The 17010-nt window shown below is 32.5% G+C and overlaps 3 protein-coding genes across 4 annotated transcripts; 2 read left to right on the top strand and 1 right to left on the bottom strand.

The window, feature by feature from the left end:
* The first annotated feature begins 2743 nt into the window (after positions 1 to 2743).
* Positions 2744 to 5194, top strand: LOC105781108 (phosphatidylinositol 4-kinase gamma 1). The gene is made up of 4 exons (XM_012605686.2): positions 2744 to 2879; positions 2966 to 3012; positions 3100 to 3222; positions 3305 to 5194. The coding sequence occupies exon 4, from the start codon at positions 3391 to 3393 to the stop codon at positions 5011 to 5013; it is 1623 nt and encodes a 540-aa protein (XP_012461140.1). The 5' UTR covers positions 2744 to 2879; positions 2966 to 3012; positions 3100 to 3222; positions 3305 to 3390; the 3' UTR covers positions 5014 to 5194.
* Positions 5195 to 6548: 1354 nt separating this feature from the next.
* LOC105782028 (50S ribosomal protein 5, chloroplastic) lies at positions 6549 to 8229 on the bottom strand. 2 transcript variants are annotated; one of them, XM_012606531.2, is made up of 3 exons: positions 8055 to 8229; positions 7569 to 7915; positions 6549 to 6869 (listed from the first exon to the last, which is right to left on the bottom strand). In XM_012606531.2, exons 1-2 carry the CDS (start codon positions 8149 to 8151, stop codon positions 7578 to 7580), a joined length of 435 nt encoding a protein of 144 aa, XP_012461985.1. In that variant the 5' UTR covers positions 8152 to 8229; the 3' UTR covers positions 6549 to 6869; positions 7569 to 7577. The 2 variants fall into 2 exon arrangements, with proteins under 2 accessions (XP_012461985.1, XP_012461984.1); XM_012606530.2 differs by lacking the exon at positions 6549 to 6869 and having other exon boundaries at positions 7388 to 7915.
* A 1269-nt stretch (positions 8230 to 9498) lies between these two features.
* LOC105782027 (14 kDa zinc-binding protein) lies at positions 9499 to 16835 on the top strand. The gene is made up of 5 exons (XM_012606526.2): positions 9499 to 9667; positions 9839 to 9896; positions 12667 to 12756; positions 16203 to 16320; positions 16443 to 16835. Exons 1-5 carry the CDS (start codon positions 9534 to 9536, stop codon positions 16508 to 16510), a joined length of 468 nt encoding a protein of 155 aa, XP_012461980.1. The 5' UTR covers positions 9499 to 9533; the 3' UTR covers positions 16511 to 16835.
* The last annotated feature ends 175 nt before the right edge of the window (positions 16836 to 17010 follow it).

The raw sequence follows: 17010 nt of genomic DNA, 5'->3' as shown, positions 1-17010 counted from the left end.
ATAATCCCTAAATACATTGTTTTCTTTATACTTCAAATGATTAATAACATTTATTCTTCCAATAGATCTTTGTAAAAGTATTAAATACATAAGTCTAGAAATAGATAACGCTAGTAAGAGCTAATCAGATACATAATAAATGTATTAAGTTACCTGTCCGAGTTAAACTAATGACAACACAGAAAAATAGTCCGGTCAGGGCTATGCATATATGTAAGGTTACCAATCCAAGCTAGACAGAAATATCATGTATGAAACTTTATCTCGATCCATCGTAATTATTTCAGAAACTCAGTATTTTTCACATAAACCAAATTCATTTCAGCAGTGTTAAATATGTATAAATATATATCATTAACAACATTTAATAATGAATTATAACCAAATATAACAGTATGAACTTACCTGTAATACAATTTGACTTTTAGGGACTAATCGACAATTTTCTCTTTTCCTCGTCCATCCCCACTCGTTAAGATTTTAATCTAAAGTGCAGTTTAATTTAATTAAATCTATTCAAACCAAATAAACAATTAATTTATGCAATTAAATCTTTTTGTCACATTTAGAAATTTGATACTTTACCCTTTATACATTTTAATCCCTAAACCCAAAACTATCAAATTGAGCACAACTAAGCTTAAATCAAGCTAGCCGATTTTTATCTCTCATGAACGGCCCATATATTTATATATTTCATAATATTTTCATGAGATTTTACAACTGTAACAACTAAATTCTTAATAATCCAAACCAATAAAATTTACTTTACAAAGTAATATTATTTAGCTATTAAACTTACAAAACTATCATAAAACTTCAAAAACCTCATAAATTCAACAATAGCACATGTCGAAACATTTAACTGTTTTATAAATTAATGCTCGGATTAACTAGACCTATATACAACGATATCAAAAACGTAAAAATTATTAAAACAGACTAAAAAAATATACCATGCAAGCTTGAAATAAGCTTGGCCAAAACTTTTGCTTCTCAACTATGGATATTCGGTCATGAGGTTGAAGAAAGTGGGAAAAAAATAAAATGGTTGTCTTTTTGCTTTATTATTTGTTTTATTTTTATTATTTTAACATATATTATAAAATAAATATAACATAACATATAAAACATTTAAAAACAATTCACTAACCGTCCAACATATTTTAATATGGTCTAATTCCATATTTTAATGTGGAAGATTAGAAGATCCTGTTGAGGTATCGACTAGTTGATTGAACAAGAAGCCCAAAGCAACAATTAGTTATGATTACCGAAGTGAGCTAATTATCCATGATTAGATTTGATAAATTTCATTATTTGCTTTCTCGTTATTTCTTTACTTTTGTTATTTTTATTATTACCATAAAACCCTAAAAATTCCTCTCTTATACTTCTTCGTAATATAATCTGTTTAGATTAGTAATTAGATCTATTTGTGCTTAGCTTAGAATTAAATTAATGCTCACCTCCCTTGGATATGATCCTCGGAGTGCTCGTTACTTCATTGTAAACTATATTACAACCTGATCCGTATACTTACAGAGGCAGTTAGCGGCGCGTTTATCTACGGTTACTGAAAAAATAGCGATGACAGTGATATTAGATACTGTAACATAAGACAAAAAGAAAGCTAAACGCACCACACTAGAGATAAATGCCCATCCAAAAGGGTCCTAAGTAGGTGGATTTTTCTATTGGATCTTGTATTTATATTTTTTTAAAAATTGACACTTTAACTTAAGTTTAGAGGTAAAATAATATTTTTTTTTATTTTCTGAAATAATTATTATTTTATTGCATTATCAGAATAATTGAATTACATGTTTTTCTTCTCAAATTGAAGAAACTTATTTTTCTATAAAAAAAATGTAATAGAAAAACATAGCTTGTGCCAAAAGGTATATATCCAAGGACACATACCTTGTTGATTTATTACTTGTATCCTAGAGGCAAAATAAAATGTTAAATAAAGTGATTGTGATTCATGCCTCAAGTCTTGTTTTTTTTTTTTTTTTTAATTTCGTTTCTTGAGCGACAAGGTTTTCTAACATAAAAGGCATTGGTTTGTGGTGTTTGGAGGAGCATAGTAGACTCTTCTTGCTTAAGCTGGGATTTAGTATTCTAAGTAATGTGTGGCTTTTGTGATGAGGGTGCTACCAACTAAATACAAACTCAGTGAGGGGTTTAGGACCGTTATCCAATCATTGTACAGATACTAGTCTCATAGATGACAAGGTTGGTGTTTGGAGCATGGTTGATGAGCCGTGGAACTAGAAATGGAGTGAGTTTGTAGCTTATCTAGATCATTTGATACTCTTGCGCATTGCCAATGTTAAATGAAAATGCAGGGCCTGATAGCTGTAAGACTATAAGATTGAAGCAGTTTGAAAGACCATGCTTTGGCATAAAAACATATATTTCTGTAATTATGAGAGTCAAAAAGAAAATTTCTGAAAGGTGGTAATGAGTTTTAACAAGGAAAGCGCGATAATAGTAGTAATGGGAAATGGAGTCCGGATCTTAAGCAGTGGTCAAGATCGTTGTGGTGCGTCTGTTTTAACTTTCAAATCCCGACGGTGCATTAAAAATAAGCTAAAAGCAACTAATAATATAACCCCAAAGATAGAAAACATTGAAGATTGGGAAGAGATAAGATGGAGGTAGTTGGCAACAAAATAGGAGGGAAAAGCAAAACAAATTGTTATATATATATATATACACATAAAGGACGCATGAAAATGGAGAAAAAAATTAAGAAACAAAACACAGAGGGGAGTGGCGGTGAGGTCTTCAGGAAATATTATTTTCCGGTGACTGTTTGGTTCTCTCCCGCTCCTGATGCTGTTCTTCCCTGAATGCCTTAATCAGTGTTCGGGGTATGGATCTTCTTCTTTCATTTCATTGATAATCGAAAAAGTTTTCAAATTTACTGAGTCATTGTTTATCCTCTAAATTTGTACAGAACATTGCGGCGATTTCTAAGTGGAGGAGCGAGGGGCTAATTAATAGGTCTGGTTTTATATGGATTTATGTTTCCTTGCGTTTTTGTTCAAGTTGAATCTGATCAAGTTTTCACCATTGCTTTTAAATCAATAGGGAAACAGAAGGTTTCAGGTTTGATGGATTCAAGGATATATAGTAAGTAAAGGTTAATCTGGTATCTATCGGTTGTATGCAAATCCAAGAAAATGAATCCCACACAACATGAATTCAAACCAGGTACCTACATTCATGTATATTGCATACAGTGTAGGTGGAGATTTCACATGACATGTACTAACAAAATGCTTTCAATTTGTAGATACATGATGACTGGTCTCCTAGGAAAGACTAATAATCCTCTAGGAATTAAGTTAGATATGTCCTTGGTATGATTGACTGCTGTGTATGAGTTTCTTTACAATGGCGGTAGCCGTTGATCAACATCATGGATTCAAACCGTTCAACCGATCTCAAAGATGCAGACTCCAATCCTTCACACAACTTGAGTACAACATTCTTGAAGTTGGCCACAAAGACCTTGCTCACTCTTTGAAACAAGTATTTGAAGTTGCAAATTTCCATCGTAGCTTCTCCACCCCTTGCCTTTCCTTTGCCACTAATGTGGAGCAAGAGTATGCAACCCATCCTAGGATTCAGATTATTGGGGGCCCAAGACTGCCAAGAATCAATGCTCTTGTCATTGAGGTGGCCATGGCCATCGCCTCTGGGGTAGTACCAGTGCCGGTATCAAATGGACTTGGTGGTACCTACTTCTTACGTAACCGCAGAGGTGAAACTATAGCTGTAACAAAGCCCATTGACGAGGAACCTTTAGCTCTCAATAACCCAAAAGGTTGTGGGGGATCCATGCTGGGACAACCTGGAATAAATCGTTCAATACGCGTAGGTGAAACAGGCATCCGTGAGTTGGCTGCTTATCTCCTCGATCATGGTGGCTTTGCCGGTGTTCCAGCAACAGCTCTTGTAAAAATCTCCCATGTTGCCTTCCATGTCAATGAAGCAACTGCTATCTCTGCCTCACCTTATAAGATTGCCTCCCTACAAAATTTCATCTCTCATGACTTTGATGCAGGGAACTTAGGGTCATCTTGTTTCTCCGTAGCTTCAGTCCATAAAATAGGGATATTCGACCTGAGAATCCTGAATCTAGACCGGCATGCAGGCAACATTCTGGTCAAGAAAAGAGGTCAACATGAAAATTTTGCTGTCGAGGCAGCTGAGCTCGTGCCTATAGATCATGGTCTTTGCCTACCAGAGTGCCTAGATGATCCCTACTTTGAATGGTTGCATTGGCCTCAAGCCTTAGTTCCTTTTTCGGAGTCAGAAACTGAGTATATTCTGAATCTTGATCCAAATAAAGATGCGGAGATTTTGCGGACAGAGCTTCCATTGTTAAGGGAGTCCTCGATACGAGTCCTGATCCTTTGCACCATTTTCTTGAAGCAAGCTGTTAGTGCTGGCCTTTGTCTAGCTGATATAGGCGCAATGATGACTCGGGAGCTTCGGGGTGATGAAGAAAAAATGAGTATGCTAGAGACTCTCTGCGTAAAAGCCAAGGAAAGTATTTCGGAAGTTGACGATGGTATGGATAGGTACGAGGTTGATGACACTGGAATTTTTCTAGTCGACAATGATATTGAAGGTACCTCTAATGAGATTGCTGCAGATATTCCGAAGCTTTTTCAGAACCCTTTGAATTTGGCTAAGCCACCGAGACCTTCAAAACTTTCGTCTGTAAGATTGATGCCATGTGCTTCATTACCTCCTCTGTACAAGGATACCGAAGTTCATATAGAAAACGGTGCAAAAAGTAATGGTAAAGCAGCAGTTGGGACTGTGCAAGGCATGAGTTTCTCAGTGCAAAATGGAAGTGGAGGAGGTGGTGTAAATTTGGGGGATATGAGAGAATCTAAATGGGAAATGTTCTTGGAGAGTTTTGTGAAGCTCTTGCCTCAAGCATTTGATGGCTCCAGCAAACTCAAGTTGAGAACATCTTGCAATTTCTAAATCATGTCTGGAAGGTAGTACGAAATGGTACCCTACTAATTAATATCAACAAACTATTGTACATTGAGTTAATATTTGCTCATTTATATGAGTTGTATGTAATGTAGGATATACTTTACTTGTACATATATAATTAGGGATCTTATAATGAAGTGACTGGCGAATTAAGGAGTCGTCCTTTCTCTTTAAACTAAAATTAATATTTTTAGCAACTTAACGGATGATATATAATCATAGTTTCATATCATCTTTTCTCCAATTAAATAATAGAGTAAAAATAATCTTTTCAGCAACTTAACCTACTTATTCCTTATAAAAAAATTTAAATTTTATTTATATTTCATTTAATATTATAGTATTTTTATCAAATAATATAATTATATTCAATATTTAATTTTAAATAATATATCAAACAGATTTTATAACTTAAATTTAGTACTTAATTTTTCATATTTATTTTTTAATACTTAATTTTTCAATTAAACAAACATAATTTTTTTTATTCAACCCCTTTTGCATCGTACATATATTCCATTTGTAGAGGGTCAATTTCCCTAAAACAGACCCTGTTGGTGTTGCAATACAGACCCAAAGTTTTGTTTTTCTTAAATTTACTTGCATTTTTACCTTATATTATTATTTTTATTGTTTTCATGCTCGCCATAATAAAGAAAGAAATAGAAAAGGTTTAGTTGGAAGGAAAGATGTGATTACAAAATAGATTTTCATTAAAATTCTCTCCTCCAATTTTCATTTCAATTAAATTAATATTTTATAAAATTATAAAAATTATAATATGTAATACACCTTACCCTATCTATTAATAAATACACATAAATAATATCACATTAAAATTTTCAATAATTTCTTAAATATTCCATTTAAATACTTATAAATTCATTTTCACTCCTATAATTTTTAGAACTTACTAGAAAGTCTCTATACCTCAGATTCTACACTTTTACAAAATAGTACCTTTTTAAATTAGATTTTATAATTTAATCCATATGATTTCAAGTTTTACTATTTTATGTTAAACTTTTTCAATTTTCTTATTTCATAATTATATAATTTAGATACTACATCAAACTTTCAAATTTCACCATTCAAACTTTAGGATTCGAAATTTTACAAATTTTAAAATTTAGTCATTACTTAAATTTTTATCAAATTAATCTCTTAACAAATCATTTTTCAACTGGCCCATCCAAGTAATGTTCAAAATAAATATTTATCACCTTCAACATAATAAGTACACAATTCCATCATTCAAAATAATTAGTTCCAAATTAAAATATTCTTAGAAAAACATTCACACTTTCTTACTTTCAATTATTCACTTAAAATCATCCATCAAATATCCATAACATCATTTACCATTTACTTAAATTCACATAACTCTTAAAATCAAAGAAACTAAACATGCATCATTTAAGTTTTATGTCCATTCATCGCAACATTTTCAGAATTAGCAATTAACTCAATTACCCACTAATGTTGATCAAGAAATAACAAGTATTAAACATGAATAACACTTGAATGAATAAACCTTATATTGCAACAAGCACCCTTAGCAAAGTACCAATAATCTCAAATTAGGGTTCTTAATTATTCTAGCTAACAATCGTATAGTCCATAATCATCAAGTTAAAAGCAATCAAGCAAAAACTCAGCCATGGTCCAAATAACAAAGGAAAAGTAATAAAAGACAAAAGAGAAAGGTGAAGGGATGATGAGTAGAATTGCATTCATGAACACTTTGTTCACAATTACCCTCCTTTTTTTGTCATCGAGATTGGTAAAAGTATTATGAAAGTCCTTGTACTAGGGGGTTGAATTGCATTTTGCTCCTTTTACTGAAAAAAATGAGTAAATTAATTTCTATAGGTTAGATAAAAAAGCAAACAGATTCTTCCGTTAAAAATTTCATTTACTTTTTCTGTTAAAAACTACTTCATGTACGTAACCAACAAAAAGGATCAACCAACGCACAGGGACTAATGTAGTATAAAGGTCTCCATACTTTGACCTCAAAGCATAATTGAAGAGCTATTTATTATCACAGTCACAGCTAATGCAGCAAACAAATTCAAAGCCATATGTGTCTCCTAAGTTTGATGACATATGACATGTATCCATTCCAAAATTCAGTTTTCAATTACCCAAATGAATGAATCTTAAGCAGCAGAAATACCACCCTTTTTTTTTCTTTGTCTCAAAGAAAAATAGAAAATAGTTAAAGGTCTGTAAAATAGCATGTTCTAATCAAGTTGAAATGTTGCATGTATACTCTCAGTAACATCACAAGATTAACCATCATATGCATTTAAGAACCAAATTAACCCAACACACACATACCAATGGAACAAAGAAATCTCAAAATCAAGCAGGTATACTATTTGGGACATTTTTGTCTAACAAATGGAACAAAGAGATACAACTGTGGACTAAAGCCTACGCCATATCCCTTTCAAAATACCAAAACGGATTGAATAACAGGAGATTCAGTTCAGCAAATAGAAACAAGAAATTAAGCAAAAAGGTCAGTAGGAGACCTGCTAAGGTCACACATTCTTCAATTTTTTCATCTTGGAAGGTGGCCATCGTCCCTTCTTTCTCATCTTCCTCTTGCGAACAAGTCGCTTTCTACGAAGTCTTATTTTCTTTGCCAGCTTCATCTTCATCTTCTGTTCCGTCATCTGCTGCATCTTGGACTCCAGAGGAAGTTGTTCAACCGGCAAAGCTTCCTTCTTTGTTTCTTCTGGAAGCTGTGCCTCGCTATCGGTACTCGCAGACGATGCTTGTACCTTCATCGCCAACCTTTTTTTGTTGGGTACAATTTGTCTACCAATTGAACATTTTGATTGAGGATGATTAATGGGTTTTAAACGCAACCTGGACACTGACAACCAGTAGCAAAACTTTTCAAACAAGATAAAAGAGAAGTTTACGTTACAACGAGTTATCGAAGAGATCACAATGCCCAGAGGTGTTCGATCAAAATCCCCAATGAACACCAAGTTAAGAGAAACGTGACTTACTTGGTAAAACAGCAATGGGCAAGGATGTTGTGCAAGAAGAAACCGGTGTAGACAGGAGACAGTGAAGTGGATTAAAGCTAAGGAGAGCCATTGCCATTTCTTTGCACTCTCGTTGTGGATAAGCCAGATAAATGCTCTTTTTCTCCCCGAGCTTCACACAATTGAAAAAATTGACATGATATATTAAATATGTGGATTAAATGAAAAAAAAAACAGCCTTGATTGGCCCTTGCCCCTTGTTGGTTCTACTCACTACAGATGGACTTGGCAATCAGCAAACTCGGATTACATTGGTGATTAGTGAAATAATAATATAAAAATATATTTATTAAAAGTTTATGTATTATTTTCATAAAAAAATATTTTTTAATATTTTTAACTTAATTGAAATTCAGATCAAATTCTTCAAATCAACACGCATCGAAACGAAAGTTTCTTCTAAGATTTCATTTCTTTATGCCATATGTGTCCATGAATATTGGGTTATGATTTAACATCACCTAAATCAAGAATCCTACCAGCAAATTCAAAAATAACTCGATCCAATCTGCAGTAGCTACGAAGCGGTCCAAGCTTTCCTTGACCAAATCTCTTGCCCCTCAATTATTAGCCATGTAAAATACCCTCGTTGAAAGCATCCTTAACAGTTATAGGTTTAATGCCTCGTTTCCTCTAATCAAGTATACTGGCTTCCTCTAATGCCTCGTTGAAAGCATCCTTAACAGTTATAGGTCTTTGCCTAGCCTCTTGTTTCTCACATCCATTAACATTTCATTAAATCATCATATTCTGGTCAATAGAGAGTAGAGTTAGCTTTCAAGTAGTGCTTATGGCCGGAGCCACACAATATTACGAATTCAATTGACCCCACAAAGAAAAAGTAAAACAATAATAAATTATATAGATACTAAATTAATGTAATTATATACATACAAAGCTTTATGATTATGTGGGTAGTGGGGTGGGGAGTTTTTTTTTAATTAATATTAATATAATTATTTTAATATTAATATTAATATTTATTATTATATTTTTGAAAATATTTTTGTATTTTTATATATTTTTGTCAACAATCATATTTTTGTATATATTTTAACATATTCAATGTTTTTAATTTTTAATTTTTTAGGATTAAGATCGATTTAGAATATTTGTAAACTTTGAGGATTAATTTTAAAATTATAATTAAATCGATTTAATATGTAAAAGTTAAGAGCTAAATTTATTATTATATTCAATTTTTAACTGCAACGTTAGCTTGCCGTTTATGATTTTAAGTGAGTGGTCAAATGATCGAAATATGTAAGATGGATGCTTAAATTGTAAATTTTTTATTTTAAGTGCCTAAAATAAAAAAATTTTGGTAGCTGGATGACTATTTATGCGATTTACCTAATTTTATATTAAATATAATTTTTATATAAATTTTTCACCTGATGCAAAAAGGCAAGAAACTAGGGTTAGTGATTATATTTATAGATGAGTGATGAAACACAGAAGAGCCGATTGTCTGTTTTGAGTTCTCACTTAACCCGTTTGCCTCCGGCATCTTCCCTCATGGCTTCGGAGAAAGAAGCTGCCCTTGCTGCTGCACCCTCTGATTCTCCTACCATGTTAGCCCAGCCCTATGTTTCTCCTTCTCTTTCTATTAATCAATTTCTTCTTTTAGAAAAAAAGAATTCTTTTTTTTAGAATAATTTTCGACAGTAAATGTTCCTTCCCTTTTCACTTCGATGTGAATTACTGGGATCATTCCTTCTCATTTACTCTTTTTTTTTTTACAGATTTGACAAAATCATCAACAAGGAAATCCCAGCTACCGTGGTTTATGAAGATGATAAGGTGCTGATCTTTTTTCTTTTTCTTTTTACTTCTGATTTTAAATTCTGCGGATTCAGTCACTGCTTATTTGTACGCTGGAAAGATCTTTTAGAAATCAGGCCCTTTTTTTTTCCTTCTTGAACTATGGCTTAATTCTTACAACAGGTGATGCTCATTATATATATATTCTATTTGTTTCTTAAAACAAATTTCCCTCGACCAAATTCTGGTCGCGACCTAGAACTTGGTCTGGCTTTTAACAATTCAAAAGGCACTACTTTTGACCTTTTCAGTTTTTATCTTAAAATGGATAGAAATGCAGACACCCCCTGCCCTTATAAGTTGGAAAGCTACGTCGTCCTTGTGCATTTTGACAAGTAGCCCGTTATTGGCCTAAAGTAATGCATGGAGACTTGTGGGGTAGCACATTCTAAGTTAGAATGAGAGAGTAGTGGTTCTTTTGTTTTTCTTAAGAGCTGCCTATATAAAGGGCTGTGTCTTTTTTTAAAATTTATTTTCACTAGAGGTCTTGCTAAGGGTAACAGATGAGAATTTGTTGGAATTTTGAGGGATGCTTAGTGTATTTAAGAGGATGGATTCTAAGAAATGAACTTGGAAGTGGCCTTATGCCTTGAAATTATTAGGTTCATTAATTGGATCAGTCAGCTGGTCAAATGTTTTCAGGGAAATGAGATAGCAGATGTATTAGGTAAGGTTAGCATTTGAAGGGAAGTATTTTCATGTTCAAGTAAGAGTTAGAAAGAATGCAATTGACTTCATGATTGTTAATGGGAAGAGGTTATCACTTCCAAGAGCAGTTTAGTGGACCACGTTTAAAATTTTAGATCATTTTGATGATGAAAACTGGTGAAGGCCACTCATTGATAGATTAAAGTAGCTTTCAGGAATGCTAGCTGAAACTTTGGAAGATCCATTCCAAATTGAACAAATGCAAATGTTGTTGGCATTAGCAAAATCAGGAATATGTCCGCAGATGCGCAAGTAAAATTAGAAACCTGATGTATAAAGCTTGATTAGGTGAGCTGAATCAGGTAGAGATATTGTATGTAACAAAGCTTGAGTTGGTGGTTTGAATCAGGTAAAGATATTGTATGTAACTATATTGAAGCTGTGGAGGGTGTGTGGATTAGCAGCTAGGGGATTGTTTGGTATGATGTTTTGAAGTTGACGTATGTGATGCTGTTTATTGCTGCCTTAATGAAAAATCCTTATTATTTTATTCTTTGGTAACAAAGAAATATCGGTACTCACTGTTGCACTGAAGAAAATTTTAATTAGCTTTGAATTTTGCTTCTATTGGCCTAAAGCTTTAAAGCTATCACTCCTGGTATAGATTTTACAACAAGCCTTTCTATTTTACTAGCCAAACACTTTTTCCATTTTTAATACCGACCAACCTTCTCAAATTGTCTCTCCTTTGTCAAACGTGTTATGGATCTTCTCTTCTGTAATGTGATGCATTTCTGCTCTTTACAACAACCCTTTTACAGCTTCATTTCATCTTTCTGACACATGTACTTTACACCTTTTTGGTATCTTCATTTTTCTTTTTTTCTCCCTTTCTTAGTGAAGAGATAAATGACTTTCTAGTAAAAGATATTTTATTGGTAACAGAAGAAATATGGCCTTAATTGTTCTTTTCTTCAAATGTTATTATTGATGATAAATGATGGTATGAACTATTTTAGCATCTCAGTATTCAATGTATACATTTTTTGTCTTATCCATTTTATAAGTAAAAACATATAATCAATATTTTGGTCTCTGCACAGTATTTCATTGATTATTTTTAGATGAAATTTGGAGATGCCAGAACATAACTTAAGCTCTTTGGTATATTTTACAAATATTTTTATAGAATTGTGATTAATTCCATATGGATCTGGATGAGAAGGTCATCAACAGTTTGTTATCGTACTCAGTCTTGGACTCTTCAGAAACTACTTTATTTGGAACTATCAAGTGAATCTTATCTTCTTTCATTTGTTCATATTTTTGTAACTTTCTTTTTCTTTTTAGTCTGTTGCTTAGAATTATGTAGCACTTGGAAAGGTTCCTTGAGTTTGAATAATCTTTGATCGACTTTTGTGTCAGTTTTGGGTTAGGGTTTTTAATTTTTCCTAGTCAATTTGGTTGGTTTGGATTTGGTTGATCTCCAAATATGGATCAACGTTTTCTCATGTTACTTTGCTAAGAAATAGCCTTTAGTTTTGCGTTAGGCTTGATGTTAGGCCCTTTCATTTCTCTGTAGCTTCTAGTCAGGCTGGCTTGGGCTTTTGGCATGTTGAGCAGTTAAATAGGTGACAATCAAAGATAATGTGTTATCCTTTCTTTAACACTAGCTGATATCTGATATTTGATTAACATTAAGTGAAACGTGATAACAAAATATCAAACGTTTTAATTAGAGAAGCATGAAAGCTTCAGCTATGATTATAGTTTATGTTTGCAAAACTATAATCTGAAGTTGAAAGTTTTACTTTTTTAACCTCTTAGTTCGATTTCTATTTGTGAATGTTAATTTATGTTATTGTTTTCTGTATGAATCATGCATTCACCTCGTCAGTTGCATGTGAGAATGACCTAGTTTTTTTTTTTTTGACCGGCGAGAATGACCTAGCTTTATTTATCTGTTTGGGGCAGGTTCACATGAATATATTCTTGCTGTTTCTTTAGGTTAATATGTTAATTCTTTTCTGCTAGGTTTAAGTTTATTTGACATTAATTTGCGCTAACATTATGTTTGTTTGCCTTTTTTTTTTGTTTGTAGGTCTTAGCTTTTAGGGACATAGCTCCCCAGGCTCCTACGCACATTTTAATTATTCCAAAATCAAAGGATGGCCTAACTGGTTTGTCTAAGGTACAATTTTTCTTGTCCTCACGACTAACTGAGCAGTAAACATTTATGCCCTCTATCATAGAGGAAACTACAATTATGGCTGGGTATTAATTTGGAAAAAAGGTATGGAGTATTGTTAAAAGAATGCTGCTCAAGTTTTGTCAATTTGATTTGCCTTTTGTGTTTTGCTCACTCTTGATGCTGTATAAGGAAAAGAAAGAGAAGGAAAATGGGAGTGAAATTAAATGGAAATTGTATCGAGAAATTCTGGTGGTAGAGACTAAGAGAGTATTGATGGTTATAAGAAGGTGGGGAACTGAAAGAACATCAATGCTGAGGAAAACCTTAAAACTTGATATGCAAGTATTGATAGGTATAGGCCATAAATCCATGAGATAAATTGAGCTTCTAAATATATCCGTACAATGAAAAACCCTAATAAAACCTTAAAGCAATATCCATTATTCATCCTTGTTGGAAGAAATTGTCTTTAGAGTTAAATTGCATGTACCCCTCCTTCCTTGAGTCAAAATAGATGACCTTCCCAATGAACAGAAAGTATGTCATCGATCTAGAATTAAAAAGCTCATCACCAAGTTATTTCAATCCATCAACTTATTACAATCACTAAAACACTTGTAAGGTGTGTAATGAAAAAACATAAGGCTCAAAGATGTCCGATGAAATAATTTAGTGTTAGAATTTGCAATTTGTGTATCCAAGGCTTGTTCATTTGTTTTCTATGTCATAATCATGTTTAAGGTGTCATGTATTTATTATAAGTTTTGACATTTTAAAATAATTGGTGTTATATTGATTTTGATATGCTTTTGTACTTGTGTAATATTGTATTTTAGCTATTTTTCTTGTGTCGTGTACAATATTACCAGGTCTGTTTAGAATCTCTACTTTTTCCCATAAATTTTGTCCTAGTCTTGTTTTATTTTGTGGAACTTTTGATGTTGAACTAAAGTATCCAAGTCTTTATTGAATTAAATTAAATTATCGTTCTTATTTGAAAATTACTCCCAACTCAATTAAAATTCTTTTGGCCATATATATATATTTGTAATTTTGCTCTTTTATAATTTGCAATAAAGTAGTAAGTTTTGATAAGAAAGCCTATAAAACTTAACTTTCCACAGTTTATGTTATGGAGGGAGTACCATCTTAATTCTAATTTGTACTTACAAGAATAGCGTTACAAAAAAGCTACAAAAAGCATGAGCAAGACAGTGAGTGTTTGATGGGTAATGGGGAGTTGAGGGTGATGTGGGTATTTGAGCACCAGAGTGAAAATGGTAGTCAGCGACGGTGTTAAGTGAGAGTATTGGTTTGGTGGCGGTGAGTTACTGAGAATCTTTTTGAAGATCAAACTCTATTTTCTTCTTTGATAAAGTCTCTCTGCACCCTTTTTTCTCTCTATTTTGAACAATATTACTTCCCGCACCAAAAAAAGAAAAAAAAAACCTTACCCCAATTGTCAACTTCTTTGGCCAATTAGTGTTTCTAAAATAAAGATTTCTCCCTTTCAACCGCAGACAAATGTATATTTATAATTTATAATTCTGTAAACATTCTCCTTTTCTTTTTTGTAGATATTAATATCTAAATAATGGTAATAATATTAGTAAACAATAAAATGTAAAATGAAACAAAATGAAATGATAATATATAGAAAACATCAAATTTAAATTCAATCCAAACATGACCCGAACAATAAAAACACATTTTTATTTTATTTTTATTTTTGTAACATATATTTGCTTTTATATTTCTGAATATATATTTGAAATTTTGAATAATTATAATTTATTCAAATTTAAATTTAATCCAAACATGACCGAACAATAAAAAACACATTTTTATTTTATTTTTATTTTGTAACATATATTTGCTTTTATATTTCTGAATATATATTTGAAATTTTATATATTTTTAATTTGAAATTTTGAATAATTATAATTTATTTTGAATTTTTAGATTATGATGAAATTGACAAAGTATGTAAACATTGAAGGATAAATTTGTTAAAATTTTTAGAATTAGGCCTAAATTGATAGATTGTGTAAAATGTTAGGGGTTAACATTGTTATTATATCAATCAAAAGATCACATCAGTATTCTCGTTTGGTTACTAAAGCATTTTAACAGACTGATCACAAAATGAAATTGAGCTAACAAGAGTACTAAATTAACAAAAAAAAAAAAAAAAGGGTGACCAAAATATATTTGAGTAGTTCCTTTTCTTTTTTGTTAAATCAGTTTAGACAAATTTGGGTTTGATTTTTAGTTGGTTTTCTGTAGTGTTATTAAGGAGTGCACCTAGATGTAGCACTTTAATATCAGACAATAGAAGTGCCTCAAATCCTCTTTAGGCCAGATTATTTTATCTCCCGTATGCTTGCTGCATCTAGGTGTGCTTTTCTGTAAGGTAATGGGCACAAAAAAAAAAAAAAAGAGAGGAAAAGAAAAGGCTTGACTCTAATTCTCAATATTTGAGTATCCAACAATAGCCATCGGACCATAAGGAAATATGCATATTGCCTATTAAAGTTGGAAGAAAATATATACAAGCATAATTATTCCTACTGAAATGTGACAAGACAAAAGTCTGCTGCAACTTTGGTGCAATCTTCCACCATACATAGTTGTGATTTCTATTTATTTTCAGATTTGTGAATGATATTTCTACTTATTTTGAGATTTGTGAATGATATTCTAACCTTAACTGTGGAGATTACAATTTCGGTCAGACCATAAAACAAATAATCTCAGGTTTCAAAGTTTTCATCCACTGCACTACTTGCTTCTTGTATATGTGATTGATTAGACCACAAATGTGCTTGCTTCTTTTGTTGCTGAAAGATTGAGGTGCCTTCTTTTGTCATCTTATCCAGGAACGGGTTTCCTTTCATTTTGTAACCTAGGTTGTAATTTTATTGCAGTTATGTTGTGACCTACAATTTGGGCGCTTTTATTTCTCCCAATCTGCTTCTGAAACTTTGTTGTAGAACGAGGAGCTTGGTTTACTTGTGTTCTTATTCTTTCTGTTTGAGGGTTTTGTGTTTGTCATTTGATAAAACTAGTATGTTACCACCCATTTGCCAAACCAGAATTCCAATTTATCTCTGGAAATCTGACCTGGCTGAAGCGGGCTATTGAGTCTGGCTTAATAGAGCCTCCTATCTAGCCAAATACTGAACTGAAAAAAGAGAACCTTTTTGTTTTCGGATTTCCCATTATAAGAATTAGTTAAGAGGATATTATTGTGCCCGTGGTAAGCACAAAGGGTGGCGGGGATGAGATTTGTTTTTTGGACCGGGTATATGCTAGTGGTACCTAGGAGTGATATTTGCTGGTTATACAACTGTAGGCCCTAATCATCGTATTAAAATAAAATAAATAGGAATATGAAGCTGATAATTCCTTGATCTATTTTTATGGTTGTGAGTTCTCTTTTGTAGGCTGAGGAGAGGCACTGTGAAATCCTTGGCTGCCTTCTTTATACTGCAAAGCTTGTTGCAAAACAGGAAGGGCTGGACGATGGATTCAGGATTGTGATCAATGATGGCCCTAAAGGATGTTTGTATTCTTTCTCTTGTATATTTTATTTAATTGAGAAACATTAATATCCATTTCTATTTGTAGACTAGTGGAATGGAGCTTAGAACGTTATTCATATAGTACGTTGTGTTTTATTGCAGGTCAATCTGTGTATCACATTCATGTCCACCTCCTTGGAGGGCGCCAAATGAACTGGCCTCCAGGCTAAATAAAGAAGTTATAGTTGATATAGGTATTTCATGATAACTTCAATAACGAAAGCCGACATGTGGGCTTTCATCGATGATCAATGGAGTACACTCTTGAATAGGGAAAACTAATGAACCTTGTGAAATGCATTGCTTGGAATCTCAACGAGGCCTGTTTAAAGTTCCCCAGCTTTATGCCTATTTAATATAATTTAACTGGTTTTCAGTGCATGAGAAATATGAATTCTTAGGTCTCTGACCAAGATCTTACATGGAGAGATGAAATTTGTTACTAGAGCACCTGCACTTAATAATAGGCATAATAAACTGTTTGAAAATTTTCTACTTTCCCTGCATTGTTTTTATTTTTTCGTAAGAGTTGAATGTGGGATAAAAAGGACAAGTTTTTGGTTCAGTCTCAAAATTCTCTCAATTTTATGGAACCCCTGCGTAGGACTCATTTATGATTTCCCATTATATGGGTTTGTTTTCGATAGAAGGAATATTTTCAGAGAATCTG

The sequence above is a fragment of the Gossypium raimondii genome, chromosome 13 (genome assembly GCF_025698545.1).
Source record: "Gossypium raimondii isolate GPD5lz chromosome 13, ASM2569854v1, whole genome shotgun sequence".
Classification (NCBI taxonomy): Eukaryota; Viridiplantae; Streptophyta; class Magnoliopsida; order Malvales; family Malvaceae; genus Gossypium; species Gossypium raimondii.
This window is presented reverse-complemented; position numbering and strand designations above follow the sequence as displayed.